This window comes from Lissotriton helveticus, chromosome 2_2 (assembly GCF_964261635.1).
Source record: "Lissotriton helveticus chromosome 2_2, aLisHel1.1, whole genome shotgun sequence".
NCBI lineage: Eukaryota > Metazoa > Chordata > Amphibia > Caudata > Salamandridae > Lissotriton > Lissotriton helveticus.
In genome coordinates this window covers 103,651,606-103,667,482 of record NC_136060.1, presented here as the reverse complement: position 1 = coordinate 103,667,482, position 15,877 = coordinate 103,651,606, and the positions used below count along the sequence as shown (strand labels likewise).

General features: G+C 43.8%; 1 protein-coding gene across 1 annotated transcript in view; it reads right to left on the bottom strand.

Moving 5' to 3' along the window:
• DLC1 (DLC1 Rho GTPase activating protein) overlaps positions 1-15,229 on the bottom strand; it is a 576,904-nt gene extending 561,675 nt beyond the window's left edge. Inside the window, exon 1 of the mRNA XM_078678149.1 lies at positions 14,977-15,229. Coding sequence (XP_078534275.1) covers positions 14,977-15,091 — 115 coding nt within the window. The 5' untranslated portion in view covers positions 15,092-15,229. The remainder of the gene's footprint in view (positions 1-14,976) is intronic.
• Between the last annotated feature and the right edge of the window lie 648 nt (positions 15,230-15,877).

The window sequence follows — 15,877 nt, the reverse complement described above, 5'->3', positions numbered from 1 at the left end:
AAGACACTTCCAAATGTAATTTACGCCCTCTCTATTACCTGAAGGAAGACCTTCCATTACAGAAAATTCTATTCTCCATGATTATGAACGTTCCTTCCCAGTGTGTTCTTGTGGTCTGAGTGTCTGCCAAGTATTGCAGCATTATCCTTCTACCTGTGTTTGATACTCTTTTGTAGCAGGCACATGTCACTTTTCTCTTGTAACACACTGTTTGCTACCTCTTACATTTTGTTTGCTTTAGATACTTGCACATGTGCCACCATTGTCTACGTAAGGTTTGTTCTTGTGTTTGAGTGTCTGCCATTTATTGCAGTATTATCCTTCTACCTGTGTTTGGTACTCTTTTGTAACATGCACACGTCACTTTTCTCTTGTAACATACTGTTTTCTACCTCTCACATTTTGTTTGCTTTAGATACCTGCACAAGTGCCACCATTGCCTACGTAACGATTCTTTTTGTGTTTGAGTGTCCTCCATTTAATGCAGTATTATACCACTACTTGTACTTTGTATACCTTTGTAACCTGCACACATGTCACTTTTTCCTCCTATAATGTACCATTTGCTACCTCTTGTATAATGTTTGCTCACATTTGTCACTTTTGCCTCATGTAACTTAATGTTTGCTGGCGTAATTTGTTCACTTGTAAGTTTCACCTCATGTACCATTACTGTTCCTTTTGTGAAGCGCTCTGACACCTTCGGGTAAAGTCTGCGCTATATAAAAACGCATAAATAAAGAAATTTAGAGCCTTTACAAAAAACTTCCAATTACTCTCTCTTGGACCCCTCCCACATGCAGGACAAGTTACTAAGGTTCATTAATTGCTCACTGACAGCAGCTTCAAACAACTTGACATGGCAGTCCCACAAACTTGAAGACCAGATGGAAACCTTACATGTAATGGCTCTCACCATGGTTGAAATGGTCAAGAAAAAAAGAAAAGAATTGATGAGCTTGACAAAAATGTTGCTACAACGGTCTGCCTTTGTCCAGAGACAGTAAAAAATGGTCCATGTTACCCCCATTCTTGCCATACTCATCTCTGAACTGAAATAAAATAACATTCGCCAAGGCACACAATGCACTGAGGAAGTGAAAGGTGGAACAAATGAGACTGGCACAGAGGACATGGTAGGAAAAGAACAAAAGGACTGTCACATAGAGGCTAAGGAGGAGCCAGCGGCCCAGAAAGTACATTCCATCATAGGCGTGTCTTCAACAATAAACATTAATGAGCAACCTGAGGAGCAACGGGTAACCTGTGACTGTGAAGATGAAGGGGCAAGGCAGCATAAAATCACGCCATTATGACAGAGAGCAAAAAAATGCGCCAAAAATCTACAAAGATCAAGCAAATAAAAAAAGGTGCACTAAAAGTCTGTAAAGAACTCTCAGTGGCTAAAACTCATCGGAAAATCCTAGATACCTTGACCAAGCAAATACATCCAATCATCCTAACAGATAGAGCACGAGATATGGGCTAACAGGCTGGTTAGATCGTGCACCGCTTGACCACAAACAAGATCAAACACACCCAGACCGTCCAACAACAGGTCAGGGAAGACAATAAATTAACAACATGTAGAGAGACATTAGATTATTGTAAGTTGACACAAACAACATCCACCCAGGCCTAATAAGAACTTTCAAGTCAAGGAAGGCCTACACCCCGGCAGAAGACGCCAAGTTGTAGAATTAGAGGCAATACCAAATACCTGGCGTGCATCACCATAAGAGCGGCAGGTAGACAACACACATTTAACTAGACTCAGTTTAAGCACAGAAACACAATCCAGAGCATAATAAAGAAAACAACAGAAGTTGTCCAGCAGAGACATGTAGGAAAGTCAACGCTGGCAAAGTAATGAAGCATCTTAAATGGGTAATACCCGAAAGACCATAGGTTCATACCAAACCCAGGGAGAGCAGAATGATCTACCACGGAGACAAACTCACCCCTTCTAAAAACAAGGTCTGTGCATAGGTACGCACTCATCACGGCCACAAGGTGGGCCCCACAACAGCCCAACCAGTGGACCATTTCCAGTCAGGAACAATGGACACCCACTGTCATGAGTACAACATAAGTAGCCTCAATTTAGACAACGGGTGGGCTACCAAAAAATAATACTCACCCCACAGTATGAATCCCGGGGCAACTCAGATTTCCTCAACCGATCTAGAATACTAATAATCTTTCAGTACGTCCCCTCACTCCTTTCCATTAACAGTGAAGATATAATAAGCATACATCAGAAACATACAATTCTACTCCAGAAAAATCCAAAGAATCTACAATCATACCATGATGTCCTAAAACATCAACAACATGGGACCGGGCACCCTGAGCAGAAAATGCGGTGCAAACCCGCTTTGAAAAAAGCAAAAAAGAAAACATGAAGCTCTGCTCTCCCGGTACAGAGCTGCTGCAATAAAATTCACTGCTTGTGGGAAATTCGCCCAATAATGCTTTGCTGGGCCTCTCATTAAGAGTACTTTTTGCTCGTATTTCTGCCTGTGGTGGTCACAGGCCGACAGGACCACCACCAAACTCTTCAGCGCAACCCAGCCTTTCTTCCTTGTGTTCTTTCACAGTCTTCACCCTAAGTTGGTGGTGACCCCAAAAACATCACCTTTCCCACTGTTCATGCATTTTCAAGCTTCGCCATGGCTGGAACTTTTGATCTACAGCCAGGAGTAGTTTGCTTTCTAGGGGCCTTGTAAGTATGGTTACATTTTAGTAGGTTTTGGGGGCCCAAGAACGTGTGAAGCACTGATCATGTGGTTATGCTCTCTAGGGACTGATGGTATGCTTACACTACAATGAGGGTTTACCATGCTGGTATGTTGCAATGTTCTCTCTAGGGGTTGTTCTGACCAATACAATTTAATGCCACATGAAATGGCCAGTATGAAAGAATGCATGTACATATACGAAGTTAATTCCTGGTAAATGTTATGTTGGGATCTCATGATGATTCCATATGTTTTGTAGATCCATCATTATCACACTTATGACAGTGATTAATGCCAAAGTAATGTAGTTATTGCACAATGAAAATTACTTCTCCTTTTTCTATAGAAAAAAGAAATGACTGGGCAATCATTAATTGAGTGTTATGATTGCCTGCCAGTGCTTGGTGATTACTAGCCCACACCACCTCCCATGAGAAGGCCTTAGACTGCTCCGCCTCGCTACCCTGTGAGAGTCAAGCACTACAATGAGGTGTTTGGTTCCCACTGAGGACAATTGAGGAACTATAACTTGTGATGGCCACACAACTAACAACCCAATTTCCAACAGTGACCAACTAACTTTGCATTACAATTTGCCCTGAATAACTTATTCAAAGTGTATTTTTCAGTCAAAACTTATGCTGGCCTTGCATTGATGGGTGAGTACAAAAGCTATTTCATGCTGGTTGATCAGTGAAAATGATGATGCAAAAATGGCGAGCCACCAGAGCAACATAGCTCAGTCACTGGTGCAATTCATGTAGTCTGACTCTTAGATAGCAACACAATGTTTCACCTCAAACGGTAAGGAAACAATTTGAGATTGTCTTGGGTAGTAGGGCCTTGGGTGTCTTCTGAAACAAGCAAAAGTGGACGAGGTGGCTAGGAAACACGGATTAGGTGATGGATGAAATGTTCATCGAGGCGATGTACCATATAAAAAGCTTACCAACACAGTCCTGTCAAGTATCACGCATTAGGCGTGACACTAACGCATTTCAGTGCGGTGCTCCGCATCACCGCATTGAAATGCATTGTCACGCATAATGCATAGTCTGATCTGTGCACAGAAGCGCTGCAAAAGATCGTGCATGTGGTAGCTTGCAGAGTACGCCTGTGACCTGCGCAGGGTGCTCCCTCGGGCTTGCAGAGCTCACAGCAGCTGAGCAGGCTCCCATTGCTGCTATAATGTCTCTTTGAGATTCTAGTTGCGCGCGCTGGGGATGTGTCGGAGTTACACAATGTGGCTTCATGCCGGTTGTGCCCAAAAGCTAGAGAGAGAGCCGGGGCATGCCTCAGTTAAGTTGTGAGGCAACTAGTCTGTGGCGCTGCGTGGGGACGCGACATCACGTCCTGGTGACAGGGTGCGCTCCAGGAGTTTTAAAAATGTTTAATGTAAAATTGGAGGTGGAGGCCTACTGCTCAGTGGGGCCGACGCCGGAATCATGGTGCTGCTGCACGGCCGGGACAGACCGCCTGCGCTGTGGGGCAAAATAATTGGCTGTCGGCGAATACTTAGTTCCGAGCCAAAGCTTCGCCCGGCCGAGCGAGAGTTCTGCAGCCACCGACGTCCGGTTATGGAGTAATACCGATTGCAGAGGGACTGATACAGGCAGAATCGTGGCTGACCTGCTTTCCCCGTTCATCTATCTAACCGCACTACGCAGACACCAGTTAAATAAAGAGAAGACAACAGCTGCATCCAGAAGAAACATCAGGATAAAGAGCAGGACGGTGAGTCAGCCCCTGGCCCTCCCCGTTTCAACTCAGTCACCTGCAGCATGTGTGCTAATGAAGAGTCACTTGTAGTTTCGTTTTCACTATGTGACAGCAGACGCTAATTTCAGACGGCATGTGCAGCTTTGCTGCCTTTCGGAAACCTGTTTTCTGCACTTAACTTCAGTGTGAGGGCAGTGTGCACACACGCTGTGTAGAGTGCATCCTTGTCCCTAGCTGTTCACACAGGCCTTTCTCTCCTGCTAGAGAGGATCGGGGAGATGCATGGGAGAAGTGTGGCCATTCCAGGCAAAAGCCTGTGCCAGGATAATTTACCCTTCATTTAAAATGTGCTCTTATGGTGACGCAACAGCGAGCAAAAAAAAAGGAGTGACAGCCAGAGACGGCTCACACTCTTGGTCAGTTCAGGACGTGGAGGGGACATGTAACTGGGGCAGTCTGCCATGAAATAAAAGCCCCTTATCACTGATTGTCCAGCAAGAGGACTCAGGAGCTTGCAGGACATAGGAAAGCGCATCACAGAGCTTTATTTTTTCAGAGTGCACCGGGCCCAGGCCCAAGTCATTATATATGGCACCCTGACACTACAGCTTTGCATATGTGGAGCTGACACTTTGGTCAATAGTAAGGATAGTACGTCAGGATCATTTCCTGTTTCATAAAAGTTTTTATGTTTCACACCATTCTACACTGAATGATTAGAATGCAGCTTTTAATCTAATGTCTAAACGGTTTAATTTATTTTTGTTCATTAGTGTAGCTGCACTTCATGTGTTTTTCCCAGAGTGAATGGGCACGGTGACGTAGCACATACTATAATTGTTTCCAGTAAAAATGGGGTTTATGTGGGCGCAGCGTTACGCTGCACTGTCTGAGTGTGTGCTCATAGTATGCAGACGAAGAGTAGATATAACAAGTATTGGCAAAGCCAAAAGCTGTCCCGTCTGGGAGATTTTGACTTTGGCAGCCAATTGGGGGGTAGCTAATGGGGGAAGAGGGTTGGATACCTGAATGACTTGACAAAAGCACTAGAAAGTAGACAGTGCTGACTGCTTCATAGTGCTTTTAGGTCCAGATTGCAGAGAAAGGAATAGTGGGATGGGGTGAGGAAGGAGGAATAAAAAGAGTACCAGGGAGGGAAATGAGACAGTGGGAAGGAGAGAAAAAGCAAGCAAGAGGACAAAAGGGGAGAAGGAGAGAAAGAACATGAACCACACATATATTTGCAAAGCTGTTTTTGATGAGGATTTGCCATGAGTTCCTGCATTTTACTAGCTTAGTGCCCTTCCATTTCTGGAGCTTAACAATTGTAAGCTCTTAATAGGGTTTCTTGCTGCTCAAATGGGTTAAATTTCTTGTATTTATATATTTCTCTCTTCTTTATTTCATGATTTTACTCACGAGAAAGTGTCACTCATAGTCGTTGAATGTCACTCATAAATACACTGAAATTCTGAAAATGTCACACATAAGCATTCTGAAACCTTGGCAGCTATGCCAACAGCGTCAGGAAAAGTCACCATTGAGCACCCTGAGTACTGACAAGCCTGTGATGAAAATCGCAGGTGAGAGAAACGCCAATCGTGTTTTAATCCATCTATAGTAGTCCTATGACAGTTTGTTTTCTCAGAAGCGTGGGTAAAACCTCCTTTGAGACTGCAGTAGCTGCAGTGCTGTAAGGGGGATTTTATTTGCTGGCAGAGAGCTATGTAATGTGCTGCTCAACTGAGCTTTGGGTCTACAGTAAATCAATCAACTTGAATGGAAATCTCAAAAGAGCCCTTTTCTGAGGAGAAAAGAGCAAGCACACGCGTAAAAGCGCGCCAGGTCTACAGGCTTCACAAGGAACGGGCAGCTCGTTTGTTTTCACGATCGTGTTTCAGATACTGAGAGTGACACTCGACAACAGGTCGAGGACGCCGTGTCTTCCGGTCAGTCCCTGGCGTTGCACGCAGATCTGAAGATTCGATCACGCTTCCGCAAGTCGTGCCCAGTGTCATCCAACTGCATAAACGGGACTGTAGCCTTTATACTCGCTTCCGATTTGTTGCTTGACATTTTTAGTAAATCTCCAGGCCAGTTCTTATTCTGTCCCGAGGATTTGGGCAAACATTTAACTACCATCAATATGTGTGTGTGCTTTTATATATTTTATTGCCTCTCTGTGCTTAAAAATGCAGTTTTATTTACGTTTATGACCATTTCTTAGGGTGGCTTAATTGAATCATCGTAGAAGTGCAATAACGAAGAAAAGAACGATGTAAATAAATGTAGGTTTGAATTGTGGATTATTAATTGTACCGCAATGCAGTGTCATGCGCCCTGAAAATTTAAAGTATAAAAACAACTTTGCCGAAAGCCTGCACCGCTAAAGGTTGAGGTGTGTGAAAGAAGGTCACTTGATAAAATACAAGGCCCTGAAGGTTGCAAAATACTCACGAACAGTGTCATGTGCCCTTCTGGGAGCAGGGACCCTGTAGGCAGGGAAAAGGGCAAGTTGAAACCAACTGCAACCTAGCTATGAGTTAATGAGGTCTGACTCCTGGCCTTGGTGGCAGTTTCTGCAACCAAAGGATGCACAACTAAGCAAAGAGCCCAATCTGCCCTCTGCAGACAGTTCCTGTCCAAAGCCATCCCCCAAGCCTTATTAACAGACTCTTGAATGATGCATGAGAGCATGAGTGTGGTAAAAGGGGGAAAGACAACTGTTCTCACTCCTGCTGGGACACAGTACCAGATGGGGATAGTATATAAGGGATAAAGTACCCCTCGCTGTACATTATAAGGCATTGCATATCACCAGGATTCCCATTAATGAGGATGGAGGCCAACTTTCTTTACGCGCCAGGGCAGTCTTGACTAACAGTGCGCGCCCTAAATCCATTTATAACATAACATAACATAACATAACAAGATTATGGAACTCCGAGGTGACTTGCAATACCTTTATCATGTATGGCAGGGAGTACTTTATCCCATATAATACATGGTCATACCATCACCTTTCCCACACACCACTTAAAACCTTGGTGCATAGCTCTTTCATATGAAAGAGAGAGCATGTTTACAAAGATGAAGATTAAAAATAGAACCTTTAGTGCATAATTAAACGCATGAAAAACCTGTCAGATATTTGTTGCAAAAAATATATTAGAAACAGCTCAATACAAGTCATTTTAAAACAATGCTGCATTAGCTCAGAATGTGTAGAAACATGCTGGAAGAGTGTAACTTTTCTACAAATATATATGGAATAAAAAAATTAATCATGTTCTATGTGCTAGTAATTCTAAGTTAGAAAAATAGGGCAGAAGAAAGAAAAGCAATGCTTCATTTTCGTTGCTTTAAATAGTGGCTCCTTCACCTGACCTACCTTTCACCTCAGCTGCTAGCTCTGGTAGCAGGGAGGTGACATCAGAGAATGACTGCAATAACTTATAAGAGTTGAGTTCTGAAATTATTTATTTATAATTGGTGGCTGGGTGTGTCACCAGTCGCCAATTGAAGAAAAGAAAAGAGATAGGTGTTTATACAGGGATTGCAGAATCCCATGTATTAAAAGATTATTGTTGAGTGGTTCATGGTACTTCTTCCTTTTAATCCACAAGAGAAAACTGTGAATTTCTTCCCAGCCTCTTCTGCTCCTACCTGCACAGGCAGACAGCACAGTAACAGTGTGCAGCATGTCCACAATGAGCTGTGTTTTCTGAACCCGGAGCCACACCTTCCCAAATGCGGATCTCTGGTAATGTACCTGCTCTAGAGAACTGGCTCAGAAACTCTGGGGCATATTACCAACAACTAGCGATTATTATCGCTATGTTGGCTTAGCGGCAATCTTTTTATCGCCGAGCTGCGGTGATTTTTATCGCTTAGGAACCTTGCTATTATCAAGGTTTATCTCCTAAGCGATAAAAATCGGCCGAAATGCATGAATATCGCTGAAAAGTCAGCGATATTCATGCATTACCGAGCTAATGCTCTTAGCCATGTTATCCACCTACCATTGGATAACATGGCTAAGAACTGCTCAGGGGCAGGTGTTAGCTTTTGGAGATATTAGCGCTTAGCATGAATATCTCCAAAAGTTGATAATAGGAGATAGCGATGTTAGCGACTGTTTCCAGTCGCTAACATCTTGGCACGCCCACTTTGCATGTCATTAGTGATAAATTTCACTGACATGCAAAGCGGGGCCCAAGATGGTCGCTATCTCCTACTAGCTGTCGCTAACTGGTGTTAGCGACAGCTAGGTAATAGGGAGATAATTTTATCTCCGCTTTCTTGGCTTCTGTTTTTGTCACCACTCCAACTAAGCTTGTTAAAACTTTACACAAGGCAAGCAAATGCTTAGTGACCGAATGACCGCCCCATCTTGATTACCATACAAATGTTCTTATTCTTTCTTTATGAAAAACTAGGTCCTTATCTTTGCAAAAGCACAAACCATCATCCATGGCGCATATTGTTTTCGATCTTTTCCAAGTTGCCTTTTTCCCATATTCTAAAATTGAACTCAACGGAAACATCTTCGGCGCTTCTATTTGTTGAGGTCTCACGTTGCAATTGAAAGTCCTGCCACAAAACAGTTATATACACAATTCCAATTTCATTCGTATTAGGAGAACACGTATTACTGCCTGTTATAATCTCATCACCATAAATTCTTCTCCACTGGATTTTTTCCTGATGGTTTTGAGGTCTTAGATCTCCACAGTCCCTAAAGAAAATGCTCTTAGAATTTATTGTGACTTAGCAATTACATGATTTTTTTAAAAATCACATGATACATACCCTTTTGGTAAGAGAGTCCACCCTTCCGTCCCCCATAAATGACAAGTGAATGTTAATTGCTTGTGATAGTGTCCGAGTTCTAATTATATTTGAATATTTAGCTACATGTGACCCTGGGACTATGTGTGAATTACACCTTTGGTAGGAAAGAGGCCTCTAAAATAAAGTAAATGACTAGACTGCATCTTTTTTGGATCTCCATTTTCAGATCTTTTCCCTCCATCTTTCGATTTTGTAACAATGTCTCCCTTGTGAAGTTTTATAGGGTTGCCCCCTTTCAGCTCATTAACATCTATCTTTGTCCAATAACTTCCTATATTCAATCATTTTGCTCATGGTTCACTTTTTTGGCGAATGATAATTAGACTGTTCTTACATTAGATCCAGTTAAAGGTAATAAATCTCCAGTTTTAAGCACTGTCTGATATCAGTCTACTCTTGAGGGCACCATCGGCGACTCATGTTAAGACTAGCGATGAGTGATATGACCATCTTTGGAATACAACATCACCAATAGCCCCGGGAATGTAAGGGACTGTGGAGTGCCCTGTCTAGTGGTTGGAAATGTGCACATTACCAGTCACTTGAGTATTTTATTGGCCCCAGATTAAAACTATTTTCAGCTTTTATTTCTACATTTCTTGCATAGTAAATGTAAATGTGTTGTATTTGTAAAGCGCACGGCTGCCCACGCGACAGGGCGTCCCGGTGCTGCACTCATACCGCTGTGGAACCCTTCCTGGCTTTTCCATGTGAAATGTCCACTCCTGGGCATCCCCAAGGTGAAGCCAGGCATCCAAGCGCTGCTGGGGCCGTTGTGGAGATTAAGCAAGCTATTGCCCAGAGTCACAGAGTGGGACCCATGGTTAGTTTAGGCACCAAGGCAAGAATTATCAGGTCTGGGGAGATTGAGTCCAAGAGCCGCCGAGGCGGGAATTGAACCCTGGTCTCGGGCAAGACCTCTGCATCAGGGTCTGCCGCTCTAACCATTGAGCCACGCTTCTCCTAACCCTTTGCTTTTCCCATACCAGCTTTCTAACGCCAATGTTGTTATTTCCTCAATGTGTGATTTAGGAAATAGTCTATTTAGATATTAGTTCTATGGCTTAATATATTTCTCACCCCATGGTCAGAGGATTTAGATGGAGGATGCTATTGGCTCATACTAGAAAATAGGATTACATTAACCCTGCATTAACGTCTCACCTTTGGTTGGCATAAAGGAGTGGATAAACTTGAAGGCACTTTTGAAAGTGTGTTGTGCTGTAAAAAATCTGAACCCCCATTCCTTACTGAAAGAATCTGTCTGTGCATGCCTCTCCATACACGCCATTGACCCACACTAAACTTGTTTGTGACCAGCAGTGGCCGGACATTATTCCTGGCAAAAAGAGTGTCTGTCAGGCAGAGGAAAGGTTAGCCTGTCGCACTCTTTATGTTCAGATCAGGGAGCCAGGTGCTATACATATGCTAAGTGCGCAGGTGCCTGGCTGCCTGAGCTGATCTTTACCCGGATGAAGATGTCACAGTTCCTGTGCCATCACCTCTTCAGCTTGTAAAGTGCTTGGAGGACCTCCCTCTCATGATGAGGGGGAGTGTCATTGGTAACCTCAGACCTGGGCACTTCATTTTTAAGTCCTGAGAGCCCAGGACCGACTTTCTATCAATTACATCTCTTCACAAAGTGGGGTGGGTCAGCAACTCTCACTGACCCCATCCCACTCTATGCCGTTGCCTCTTCTTATGGCCAATGAGAGGAGGCAAAAGTCCCACCCCTCCTTGAACCTCAGAGGCTTCCCTACAGAAACAGTGAAGAAAATAAGTGTTATGTTTTTATTTAACATTTGGTGTGTGCATTAATGAGAGTGTGTGAGGGTGTGTGTCAGTGTGTTTGTGGGTGTGTGTGTTTGGGTGTGGGTGTCTCCTCGCAGCATGTCCCCTATGCTCTAATTACCGGAAGCCACTATTTGTGTCCCCCTTTCAGCCGGATTTATGTGAGTGGCAGGGGCTTTCCTTTTCATGCCACTTCACTCTGGAACACTATATCATCTGAGGCCATATATATTAACAATCACCTATGCTTCTATATGCATTCATATTTTGTCTTCTCCAATGCTACTGCAGCTGATAGCATACCTCTCAGTTGCCAATGTTTGCTTATATGACTATAGTTTCATGAATATACTCTGATGCCATAGATTTTCACCGCATAAACACGTTTCGCAAACTAAGTGGCAAAGTGACTATGACAGCCGTTATATGTATTAACATGGTTTGTAAGAATGGTACTGTTTCCTACGGAGCACAATATATTAGATATGCACTATTTCATGAATGGTATTGTTTTGTGATGGTGCATTTATATAGGATCATCAATTGTTGTTTTTGCATTTACATAGGATGACACAGCACCGTGGTGTGCATCAGATCCTGGACGGTGTTTTGGACATAGGCTTCTATGAGAGATGTTGGGTGAAGTGTGTTAGGTATGAAAACATTCACAAACATGTTGCGGGGTTCTGCTGTGCTTGAGCCAGAAGTGTAGTGAAGATTGCCAGAATAGACACAAGTGAGCTGTGTGCTGTAGACGGAGCCGGTGTTGATGAACATGAGTGAGTGGGGGGATGTTGGAGAGTGTGGATGAGGTTGTGTCATGTGGAAGTGCATGCATGCTTGGTTGTGTTTGTGGTGTTTATATTTGTATGATAGTAGCAGGGGGGACTGGAATGGTGGCTTAGAAGAGGTAAATGATGGCTTAGCTTGGTCTGACTTAGAACTGGCAGCATTACTCTGGGTTCAAGGACAAGTGACAAGACTTACAAAGACCAAAGTTATATGTCATTTATAGACACAATATTTTGGGTTACGATACGTGCAGACATTTAAAACCAGAACCCAAAGTAGGCCGGACACAAATAAAACCTCTGTGTGCCATTGGAAGACAGGAGAAGTATAGATGTCCACCAGGCAAAGTAAGACAAGTGAGACAGAGAGAAGGATTAAACTGCCCTGTTTTTCCTGTCGTGTTTCTGCTTAGGGACAGACCGTGAATATTTCAACTCTGGTATTTGCCTATCCAGCAATAGACACAAATAAAAAAGAGAGCTATGGCAGAAGGCTGAGGCACGTGAAGACAACAGCAGCAAACGGGTTGACTAGAAGACAGGGTGAAATGGATTTACCCTCACAGAGTGATAAAGGAGGAAAAATGAGGGGAGGAAAAGATAAGGTGGGGAAGTGAAAGAAATACAAAGGTGAGCAGGTGGATGGCAAGAAGACAGCTTACTAAGGGATAAAGGGAGGATACAGGTAAAAGATAAAAGGAATGAGAGACAACCTAGAAGGAAAGTAAGAATGACAATAAATGAGAAGAGGATATGGGAAGCAGCAGAAAATCGAAAACGAAACTGACATGGGCAGAAAGCCAAGGGAAATGTAATAAAGGGTGTGCAGAAGGCAGTAAGTAGTTAGGAAGCCACAACTGATAACTAAAAAGTAATTTGTAAAGCCAGCCCCAGATACCTCAGATTTTGCTTCCCTCAGATTTAGAACTGATTACTGGGTCAAGCACAAACATGTTTTGCTACCCTCTAAAGCTTCTGCATCCAGGACTCAAAAATTAGGAGCTTTTATGAAGGGGGTTGAAAACCCTCTTTTTGTGCCTAAAACCCTGCATCAAATTAAGAAAGTTTCACATCTGCTGTAGAACTCCAGCTTCTCATAGCAAGTACAGTGGCACCTGGCACCAATGGTGTGAGGGCCTAGATGCATACCACCGTTATGGTTGTCTTAAACTTCTCTCCAAGGATGCAGAAGGGCACACATCCCTTGATTGCATTGGGCCCAAATAATATTAAACTGCCCCATCTCTCACTCACTACTGGCACTGTGAAGCAGGAGTCCTAATATGTCTGCTACCACTTCCTGGTTTATATGGTGGCAGTCTATCAGATCTCAACTTGAGATCTGTCAGATTCGCAGAGGCTCAGCCTCCCAAGATATGCAAGTTTTTGACCATTCATTTCTCAAAAACTACTGAACGGATTTGCATCAAATCCCAAAACCTCTCTTTCTGAACCAGGATCTAGCTTTCAGCCAAATTTGGTGTCATTCTGTTTAGCGGTTTGTGTTGCAGCTGTGTCTAAAATTTCGATGGAAAAATGAATGGGGAAAACTTTGTTTGTGACCCTTCTTATTTCTCTGCCCCCATTTGACAGATCACCCTGAAGCTTTCCATGCGAAAACTAGCCAAAAAGTATAAATAAAATAAAAATATATATGTATCAGATTTTAAAATCAAAAGACCTTGGCTATAGACCTGATACAATTGCAAAAAGGAGTAAATAGAAACAAACAATATTGACTGCCTGGGTTCTCAAGACATGGCCTGAAAAGTGCCACTCAGGATGTTGCTGGGGGTTTGATCCCAAACCTCAAGACAGGGTCCATAGGTCAGTGCTTAATTTGAGTGGGTGGTTTCCGGGGCTAGGCACCAGCACTTAATTGTCAGCACCGGTACCTCTGACAGTCTGCCATCTGAGAGTGCTGTTTTTTTACTTCAGAGATGAGCATAACAACTGTTGTTTACTAATTCAATATTTATTAAGAATGACTAATACCTGCTGCCAAAGCCATTCTTTTAACTTGGGGATCCTGAAATTGTCAAAATTGTCTTATTAGTTATGCTACTACTGTAAATGCCAGCGGCAATGGGCAGAGCAAGAGGAAGTGGCCTGCTGACTAGAGCCCTCCCACTCATTTGTTTACAAATTAAGCACTGCTAAAGATAAACATGGAAGAAGTTCCCAAGAGAAAACGAAAAAAACAGACTGCTCCTGCTGAACTCTTGGACCTTTTTCCAGCCAGTCTTAACCACGTCACGATTGCTCAAACTTTCAAACAACTATTTCTCACACATCATCCTCCCTGCTTTCCAGCCATGAAGGGTGCTGTTTAAACTAACCATAATAACAACGAGGAACTCGCAGCAGTGTTTTGGAGAGCATGTCATTAAATCGAACTTAGACAGTTTGGAGCAGCAGCTGGAGGCCTCATCCTGCAAATCTTTAAAACGTTTCCCCGCTCAAGGGGTTAATCCTGGGTCACTGTGAAAATGCCTGGGCTAACACTGCCATTTACTGCTGTTCCTTTACCCAATAAGGCATCTAAAACCACTAATGAAACCCCAGCGACCTTTCCTCGGCCTGACACACCTCCCAGCCAGGGCCATGACCCTTTGCCTCCTGGAGGACAACGTGAGGACTGTTTGAAGGTCACTTCACGTGCAACTTTTACTTATGAGCCAGCCGCAGAATACAGAAGACATTCCACAAAAAACATATTCACCTCATCAGAATTGTGGGACATTCATTCATTCAACGCCCAGATGCTAAACAATTCTGCCTGCCCATTGAAAGAGCAGACGTCAGTTTCCAGTGTGGAGCTCAGTTGTGCCAGCTGACGCACTCCATGGCAGAACTGGCCGACTGCAGCCTCTAGCTACCTGCGACATGTCTGCCCAGGGACGTATGCTCAAGAAACAGAACAAACCAGCCATTTAACACGAACTGGGTAAGGCATCACCTGGACGACTAACTGATATCCCTTTAATAAGTGAAACACATTTGATGGCAGTGCCCTGAAATAAAAGGCTACCAATCACCCAGGGGAAACAGTCACAGTAGCACAAACACTACAAGCTCACCTGCCAGACGCCTGTCCCTCGTGTTTTTCCAGATGGCATCCAGCGCCCTAGCCGTGGAGTCCCGAATGTGGTCACTAAGCGACCTCCTCAGGGGGGTCTTCAGGGGTTGCTCCATGTCTCAGGTAAGTCTCCACAAGAGGGTGAACCCCCTGCCCTTCAGCCGCGCCACATGGTTGCGGGGTGGTTGCTCGCCTCGTGCCACCGGCAGCAGATGCCGCCGCGTCATTCGCTGCCCGCAGCCTTCACGCGCGGTGCCTCCGCCGTCCTTCGCAGGGGCCCGGCATTGCAGTGCTGACTGCGGACAGAGCGCAGCTCCGACTGCAGGCAATCCCCTGGCAGGCTGCCAAGCCCAGCACCACGGCTACATCTGGAAAGGCTTAAGGCGAGCAGCTAACGGTACACCCGCGTAGATTTGTAGCTTTGCTGCGGCTATCTCTGCGATTGTAGTTTCCTGTTTAATAAAATGCATTTATTTGGTATGGGCTTATCAACCAGCTCGTTTTTCAGCGTGACACGCCTGTCCTTAACTGACATTGCCGCTTATTCCTGATGAAAAAGAGAACGAGGAAAGGAGGAGTTGGAGAAACATAAATTATGAATATGTTTACAAACGTTTTAATCGATGAACACTACCCAAAATATCGTTTTAATCTTTTTAACATGTATGTACATAAATTAAGGTCTTTTGAGATATTTCAGGGGTCTGTGCAGTAGCGCAGAATATGAAATAAAATCTTAATTTTTAATCATTGCAACCTTTGCCATGTCAGACTCTTAGGCCACGGAAGTATTTTTAGAATGAATGTCTCATGAATATTGCTCAGAAGAGTCATTCGTGCTGATCTGCAGTGTTTTCAGCTGCAATCTGAAACCCGCATTGGGACTGCACTTTACAGGGTCA